Raw genomic sequence first — 8,982 nt, forward strand, 5'->3', positions numbered from 1 at the left:
TGATTGATTACGCATGAGTGGAATATGATGTTGAGCATGATTTATGCAACAATAAATAGCATGTTTTCAAGTATTTGCACGTAAAAAATGATAAATACAGTATTTAAATAATTGTTACAGTATAGAAAAGAGTTGCCGCTAAAAAGGAAGAAAACCATGAATAGTGATTCCGTCACTATTCATCGGCCATAACTCTTTCATCCGGCGAGGGAACACTACAAAATTGGTCTTAAAAGAACACTATTCTCATCACAAACAACCTCCCTTTGTCTTTTCACCGATTTCTATATCAAGAAGCTACAGATCTTAATTCTAGTTTTTCCAGTTACTGTAGCGTCGAGTTATTTCATTCAAACTGCTTCGTTATTCAACTTTGTAATGTGAATCTGTTATGCTCTAAGCTCAAGTGTTGGTTTGTTGAAAAACTATATACTTGTATAACAAACATCTCTCTTGGTGAATTATCTGGCAGATATTCGATCTAGATTTTGGCTACTATTAATATAGCATCACGTTTCTTCAGTGATTTACAACTTTCATGCAAAGTATCCAGATTTTGAAGAACTCCTTGTAGTATTAGAATCGTCTTTAGTGTTCTGGGTTGATTTGGGGAAGACTGTCACGCAGTGCTACCATGGCCACTATGGCCAGTGTCCAGCCACCCTCTCATGTTGGGACACCTCCACAACCACCCCCCAATATCACCCAGCCTTCTAATGGCACAAAACCTATGGACTATGCAAATGCTGTAAAACCTACGAACAACACTTCGAGAATGCAAGAACGTGTAGTAGTAGTTGAGCCAATTCCTCCAAGACAAGCCCATATACTTCAAGGACAACCAACTGTACGATTTTCAGAAGCAGAAGTTGAACGCATGAATTTAATGGAAGGTTTGCAACAGGTTGTTCTTTGCAAATTTTCATACGGATGGCCATATATCAATGAAATACGTTGCATTGTTCCTTTACAGTGTGGTATCAAAGCTAAATGCAACATTGGATATCTACGTGATAGGCACATTTTTATTCATTTTTCATTATGGCAAGATTATGTAGACTTCTCATCAAAAGGTGTGTATTATGTAAAGGATAAGTTTGGAGATGAATATCAATTAAGAACCTTGATTTATGATGCTAAATTTAAAGTTGACGAAGAGACTCCTAAGGTAATGGCATGGATCTCATTCCCTAATCTGCTACCTACTTATTTTGTAAGAGAATGCTTGTTCTCCCTAGCTTATGCAGTCGGTAAACCCCTCCATTTGGACTTGTCTACTGTCAAGAAAACTAGATCTAGTTGTGCTCGCGTGAAAGTGTTGGTGGACCTGCTAGCAGACCTGCCTAAGAAGGTTCGATTAGACATTATTAATGAGCCTACTGGAGATATTAGAACTGAGTGGGTGACTATCAAATATGACTATCTACCCAAGTATTGTAAGGAATGTAAGCTTTAGGGCCATGATGTGTTCGAATGCTGGAAAATTCATCCTGAACTAATGGCCAGCAGAAATGATGAAAAGAAGGCTTCAACTGATGTTGTAGTGCAGCCCAACCAGGATAACAAAACAAACAATGCTACAATAATGGTTCTTACAAGTGGGAAAGTTGTTGGCAATCAAGTTGCTCAATGGAAGGAGGTCAAAGATAGGAGAGTGCAAGCAAAAGAGAAACATGCAGCAGATTTAGCAAATACTGGACAAGAAATCGTGGTTGTAAACAATCAAAAAGGAATTCCACAACAAGTTCAGATAACAAACAAATTTGCATGTTTAGAAGTGGAAAACAGTGAAGAACTTTGTACAAATCAGCTCATTGACAGTGCTATCCAAAAAAATGCCTCCAACTCCATAATTCCTGTGACTGAAAATAATGCAGACCCCATTAATATTCATATAGTTGTAGAGAATGAGGCAGAAGAGCTGCAATTTGATTTTTCGACTAGACAAATGGTACAAAAGGTAACTTCACCTAGTTCATCTAGGAGACCATTAACTATGTCAGAACCAAAGAAACTGAACCCTGTAACACCTACTTTCAATCCTACAACAATAAGAAATCATGCAGCAAATAGGGAATCAAAAGCAGATTGTGTACAACAAGATTTGGGGAATGAGCAGCATTTTGACAATTACTCAACTGCCCAATGGGTGTAAGAAGCATTCAAAAATAATGTAGTTCAGGTCAATACCTCATGTCAAGACATTCCTTCACAGGATACCAAAGTTGAACAACATTTAGCAAACAATAAAGAGAATGACTTAATTGAAGATACAGATTTTGAGAAATTCAGGACCAATGAAAAAGATAAATGGGCAGGAGGGAGATTATGGATCAACAAAACAGAGGAAGTCTTAGCGGATGGGCAGATTCTAGATACAATGCATTGTGAAGAAGAAATTGGAGGAAATGAAGTGGAAGATGAGAATCAAAGTGTTAATTGTAATGCCAATGCAATTAGTATTCAAAGCATAAGTGAATGCACAAATGCAGTAGAAGAAAAGACAAAAGAGGGGAACAACAATATTATAGATCCAGGAGGGACTTTACATAATGATGTTAGTAATGTCTTGAAAGAAGCTGAAAATACAGACAAGAACCAAGAGAAAAATTCAGACAAGAACCAAGAGAAGACAGTGCAAGTCTATGCAAGAAGTGGTGTACCATTGAGCACAATGAAGGATGTAGCAGGAAGTGTTGTTCCATCGAACAATACACAACCGTTGACCAATGTACATGAGGAAAAAGCTGCTGAACTTACCAATCAAGAAAAAAATGTTGAACTTACCAATCAGGCATATGGTGTTGTGACATCAAAAGAAGCAATAGAAGCACATGACCAAGTTGGCCACACAGAACTTAAAGGTAGAGACATGGATGATGAATCCACTACACAAAATTTCCTTAATGTTACCAAGCAGGGTGATCTGTCACCAAGGCTTATTGATATAGTAAAATCTACAACAAAAGGAAAAAAGAAACAGTCAAAACAGACATCTACTGTCCTAGCCAGTGGAGTACAAACAAGGAGAACAGTGTCCAAACCCCAAAACATTTAATGGATGCAATTATATGGAATGTCAAGTCAGTAAATGCAATGCAAGCATTTGAAAGGCTGATTACAATGCTCAGAAAACATCACTTTGAGTTCATAGGAATCCTTGAGCCTATGCAACAGTCTCACAAAATGGAGAGGTATAGAGCAAGAATTGGTTTGGCACAGGTTGTGGTGAATGTATCAAATAAGATTTGGGCTTTTATTGATGAAATATTTGAGGTTACTATTCTGTATAACATGACTCAACAACTGACTTTGAGATTAACGCACACTGAAACACATGTTGAGCTCATCCTTACACTAGTTTATGCCAAATGTGATCGCATTGAAAGAATTGAACTATGGGATTCTTTGTATGCAATGGCATCAGATATGACAGTACCATGGCTAGTTGGAGGCGACTTTAATGTGATATGGGATGAGGAAGAGAAATTTGGAGGCTTACCAGTTTCTCTCACTGAAGTAGATGACTTTAGGCACTGCATCAATACCTGTAACTTGACAAATTTGGGATTTAAAGGAAGCATATTTACATGGTGGAATGGAAGATCATAGGAAGACTGCATTTTTAAAAGATAGGACAGATGTTTTTGCAATCATGAATTGCAACAGACCTTTCCTGGATTGGAGGTAACTCACCTGTCCAAAATTGGGTCTGATTATTGCCCAATGCTGCTAAAATGTGATATAGAAACTCCTCCAATTAAGAAGTCATTCAGATTTCTTAACTTCTGGACTAAGCATGAAACTTCAAAGATGTAGTAAAGAAGAATTGGAATGCTGATTTTAGTGCTAACCATTTCTGCATTTTTAACTACAAGTTAAAGAAGCTTAAGAAAGCACTATATACCTGGAGCAGAGCTACATATGGGGATATATTCCAAACGATTGCAAGCCTGAAGGAGGTGGTCTTGGTTCATGAAAGACAATTTGAAGTCAATCCTACACAGATGAACAGGTAAAGATTACAATAGGTACAAGCTGAAATGATTAAATATCTTGCATTAGAAGAAGAATTCTGGAGATAAAAAGCTGGCATGTTATGGTTCAAAGATGGCGATAGAAACACTAAATTCTTCCATGCTCAAGTTAATGGGAGAAGGAAGAGACTCAAATTATCAAGGATCCAGAATAGCCTTGGTAACTGGATTGAAAAAGATCACTTAATAGCAGAAAAAGCACTAAAGTTCTACAAGGATCAATTTACTAAGAGTGATGTTCCTAATGCTTTTGATATTCTAAATCATGTACCTTAAATGGTAGAGAGTGATCAACATGAAAGATTGATGGCTTTGCCTTCCAATGAAGAAGTGAAGAGAGCAGTTATGGGGTTGAATGGGGACTCAGCAGGTGGACCGGATGGCTTCACTGGAGCCTTTTACCAAACATGTTGGGAAATCATTGAAGAAGATGTAGTAGGCATGGTCAAGGCTTTTTTTTTTTGCGGTCAGCAATTGCCAAAGAGTGTCACATACACAAACCTAGTTTTATTACCAAAGAAAAAAGAAGTTATGACCTTTGCAGACATGAGACCAATCAGTCTCAGCAACTTTGTTAACAAGATTTTCTCAAGGGTTATTCATGAAAGGTTGATTGAATTTTTACCAAACTTAATCTCATAGGAACATGCAGGTTTTGTGAAGGGAAGAATTATAGTTGAGAATGTACTGTTAACTCAAGAAATCATTACGGATATCAGGTTGAGAACAAAAGCAGGCCCAAATGTTGTGATTAAGCTCGACATGACAAAAGCTTACGATAGGCTATCATGGCTATTCCTGACCAAAATGCTAAGGAAGATGGGATTTCCTGAAGCGTTTATTGGATTGATCTTTGATTTGATTGGGAATAATTGGTACTCTATTCTTATAAATGGGCAGCCAAATGGTTTCTTCAAATCTTCGAGGGGAGTTAAGCAGGGTGACCCTTTGTCACCAACCGTATTTATTCTAGCAGCAGAAGCAATGTCTCGGGGATTGAATTCACTACACACTAACCTGTATTTCTGTGGATTTGGAATGCCAAAATGGAGCCCAAAAATAAATCATCTCTTATACGCTAATGATACAATCATTTTCTCCTCATCTGATGAAACTTCACTGAGACTTGTCATGGAGGTTTTGCAAGCTTATGAATCATCGTCTGGTCAACTAGTGAACAAAGCCAAAACTGCCATATACCTGCATCATTTAACGGATAATGAGGTGATTAACAAGGTTGAAAGGAATACAGGTATATAAAGACAATGTTTCCCTATGACCTATCTTGGCTGCCCTATTTTTTATGCAAGAAGAAGGAGTGACTATTACCAGGGATTAATCACTAAGGTCATGGACAAACTGCAGTCGTGGAAAGGCAAACTCCTATATGTAGGAGGCAGAGCTATATTGATCGCAAATGTCATGCAGAGTATCCCAATTCATATGTTGTCAGCAGTTAATCCAAAAAAATTTGTGATCAATAAATTACATAGCATTTTTGCCAAATTCTTCTGGAGCAGCAATGTGGGAGGCAACTCTAGACATTGGTCATCGTGGACTAACCTTTGTATGCCTTATGAGGAGGGAGGCATAGGCTTCAGGTCCCTACATGATGTATCCAAGGCACTATTCTATAAATTGTGGTGGAAGTTCAGGACAAAACCTAGTTTATGGAGTGCATTTATTAGTCAAAAGTACTGCAAGAAACTAAATCCAGTAATTGTACCTTGGAAGCGTGGATCCCACATGTGGAGAAAAATGCTAGAATGTAGGGACTTGATTGAGCATCAAATCTACTGGAAATCGAGAATGGGATCAGCTCAATTCTGGTTCGACAATTGGACTGAGCTGGGAGCCTTATATTTCCAAGTGCCTGCAGAGTTTGGTATCGATGAGGATATTCAAAATTTCAATGATCTGGTTGAAAATGATATGTGGAACTTGGAAAAAATATTTCAGACTCTACCTGAAGATTTGGCAAACCACATTGTGCAAAATATTAGACCACCAAACGAATGTGCAGAGTTAGATACACCATTCTGGATGCTTGAAATAAGAGGTCATTTTTCAGTGAAGTCTGCATGGGATTACCTGCGAAGAAGAGACAACCCATGATTAGGTTGCAGGATGATATGGGTCAAAGGCTTACCTTTCAAGTTATCTTTCTTCCTGTGGAAGGTGTGGAAAGCCAAACTGCCACTTGATGATTTCTTGCGTAAAATAGGATACTCCATGCCATCAAAATGTTGGTGTTGTGCTGATCCTAAGGAGGAGTCATTAGTACATTTGTTCTTCACATCCAATGCAGCTAGGAGTGTTTGGAATTACTTCCTGAGGAGAGTAGGAATTGCATTAGAAGGATTATCATTACAACAAGCAATTACAAAGTGTTGGAAAGCACCAGTTGTTCCCAGATTGAAGCCAGTCTTACAAGCTTTACCTGCATGCATTATATGGGAACTTTGGAAGAGAAGAAACAGTTTGAAATATGGAGAAGCAGTGTCAGTGAGCAGAGTTATTTACTAGGTGTCATCTACTCTGCAAGCTCTAGTCCAATTAAAAAAGCCTGGACTGCATGTGCCTAACAAGTGGCTGGACTTACTGACAATGATGGATCAATACACACCTCGATTGAAATATGAAAAGGTGTTATGGGAATTTCCTCCAAGAGGGTGGATCAAAGTAAATATGGATGGTGCATGTAGAGGGAACCCAGGGAGGAGTTCAATTGGTTTCTGCATAAGGGATGAGGTAGGTGATTTGATATATGCAGAAGGAAGGGAGATTTCTGAAGGAACCAATAATGAATCAGAAGCAGTAGCTATTGTGGAGGCATTGAAGATGTGCAAAAATCTTAATTATTTTCAGATATGGCTGCAGACAGATTCCTTGCTATTAAAGAACATTATAGAGGAATCATGGAAGCCGCCTTGGTATATTACTGATCATGTTGAGGAGATTTTAAGATTGAAGGAACAAAGTATCATCAAGGTCACACACATATTCAAAGAAGGGAATACATTAGCAGACCACCTTGCCAACTATGCTCTAGATAAAGGAAATATTGAATGTCATGGCTTCTAGTATATGGACTCAAAAGGAAGGAGGATTATTAATGAAGACAAGATGCAATGTCCTTACATAAGAGTGAAGGTTGCAAGGAATTAGGAGGAAAAGAGGCTACAATTTGCTATCGGACTCGAATCATTCTTGAGGAGAGATTGGTTAGCAATTTTTCAACTAACATTGTTTACTTTTTTGCAAGTATCTCATCGATGCTAAAACCTTATGTTATAATAGAATCTCAAGTGGTGGTATTAATGCCTTGCATTCAATCCGCTGGGAGGACATTAAAGGTGGGCTTTGGCATATGTACAAAGATCATTTCAAGGCAGGCAATTACATCAAAAGGAATTGCTGGAACTTTGGAGGAATTTGATCGACCATTTCATGAGGCAGATCAAGAAGAGAAATGGCTCTCTCGAACAAAATATAAGCAACCGGAAGAGGAGAAAGAAGAAGTCTGGAGTGGAATGCTACGCCAAATAGCTATTGCAATAAGTGAGCACAATGTCACATGGGAAAGGAGAGATGAACTTCTAGACAAAAGGAGCTTTGGAGACAGCTTTTGTGGTCAACAGTGCACGCCTGTCTGGGAGCGTGACTTTGCTATAAGGAGTTGTTTGAGATGCCATGCCGGTTTACATAAAACTCAAATGTATCTAAGGGATGGCGTGATTTTGAGAAAGGGAGACCTGGAAAGTACGCTAAGACAAAGCATAGAAAAATGGTACCACAAAAGAACAATAAAAAATGTGATGGTTGGTATCATTATCATAATCATGCAAGACAAGGTGTGGACTGAAGATGGGAAATTCAAGACAAACATATGGAGACCTATAGCTCGACAACATAAGGTGATAATGCAATGCCCAAAGAAACACACATGCACGGAAAACATGGGAGAAATGGGCAAAGGTTTAAAGTTGTCACACATGCACGGAAAAATGACGCATGGGATGGTACATAACAATTTTGTGGTATTAAATACTGTATTGGGGGAGCACATTTCAATAGGAATGGACCACCGGAGGCAATATTTAATACAACAAAAAGCTGGATTCACGCATAGATTCAATGTGGCACGCTTCTCAAATGCACGCCTAATGCACTTTAAATCTGCCGAGTTCAAGACACAACTGGTATTGAATTTTAAATTCACGCTTTTGTGTGTTTATCTGCAGAACTCAAGGATAAAGCATGGGTGTAAATGCCAACAATTTAATAATGGTGTAGTCATGAAAGTTGGACAAATTGAAAAAGCCATGGTTACAATAAAGAAAGTGTATTGCATCGACTATACCAATGGACATTGGAAGGATGAGCTAATGCTTTTAAAATTGGCAAAGAAAGCTCATGTGATTGTCTATCCAAGGAAGATTTTTAAATTCCAAGCATGCTCCTTGGTAAATGAAACAATGGGAATTAAATTATCCTTGTTTAATGCACACCTGGTTCAAACATACACAAAGGTATGGTCATGGCCGTTTGGAGACATCATGACCAAGTTTCGGTATGTTTAATGGGCGAGAATGAACAAGGAAATGGGGTTACATTTGGAAAGCTGGACATCGGATATGCATGCAAACAATTTATGTACTGGAATTGGACTGAAGAAATTTGGACATGGAACATGGACATGGGTTGGGACGTTATGGACTGGAGATACAACGTTGACATGGACTTACTTGGGCTACTTTTAATAATTACAAAGTTTAGTATGCATAATGTAATATCAATTTTGAGTTCATTGCTCAATTTTGGTAATAGGATCTATGTAATCAACAATGTTTATTTCTTTCATCATCTAAGACCTCCCGACTTTGTATTTAAATTTGGATTTTTGAATTATATATATAAAAACTAGCCCTAGGCGCTTGCCTAG

General features: G+C 38.1%; 2 protein-coding genes across 2 annotated transcripts; both read left to right on the forward strand.

The window, feature by feature from the left end:
* The first annotated feature begins 3,057 nt into the window (after positions 1 to 3,057).
* On the forward strand, positions 3,058 to 4,313 carry LOC138885911 (uncharacterized). Its single transcript, XM_070166911.1, has 4 exons — positions 3,058 to 3,519; positions 3,578 to 3,687; positions 3,848 to 4,015; positions 4,160 to 4,313. Exons 1-4 carry the CDS (start codon positions 3,058 to 3,060, stop codon positions 4,311 to 4,313), a joined length of 894 nt encoding a protein of 297 aa, XP_070023012.1.
* Positions 4,314 to 6,647: 2,334 nt separating this feature from the next.
* On the forward strand, positions 6,648 to 7,121 carry LOC138885912 (uncharacterized). Its single transcript, XM_070166913.1, has one exon. The coding sequence runs from the start codon at positions 6,648 to 6,650 to the stop codon at positions 7,119 to 7,121; it is 474 nt and encodes a 157-aa protein (XP_070023014.1).
* Positions 7,122 to 8,982: the final 1,861 nt, after the last annotated feature.

Source organism: Nicotiana sylvestris, chromosome 2, assembly GCF_000393655.2.
Source record: "Nicotiana sylvestris chromosome 2, ASM39365v2, whole genome shotgun sequence".
Lineage (NCBI taxonomy): Eukaryota > Viridiplantae > Streptophyta > Magnoliopsida > Solanales > Solanaceae > Nicotiana > Nicotiana sylvestris.

Bases quoted from the DNA above. Each gene is read 5' to 3' on its own strand.
- LOC138885911 (XM_070166911.1), top strand. From the start codon at position 3,058: ATGGATGCAATTATATGGAATGTCAAGTCAGTAAATGCAATGCAAGCA. The intron at 3,520-3,577 runs GTAGATGACTTT...TGGGATTTAAAG, and splicing joins TACCAGTTTCTCTCACTGAA to GAAGCATATTTACATGGTGG. The intron at 3,688-3,847 runs GTAACTCACCTG...TGCTGATTTTAG, and splicing joins AGACCTTTCCTGGATTGGAG to TGCTAACCATTTCTGCATTT.
- LOC138885912 (XM_070166913.1), top strand. From the start codon at position 6,648: ATGGATCAATACACACCTCGATTGAAATATGAAAAGGTGTTATGGGAA.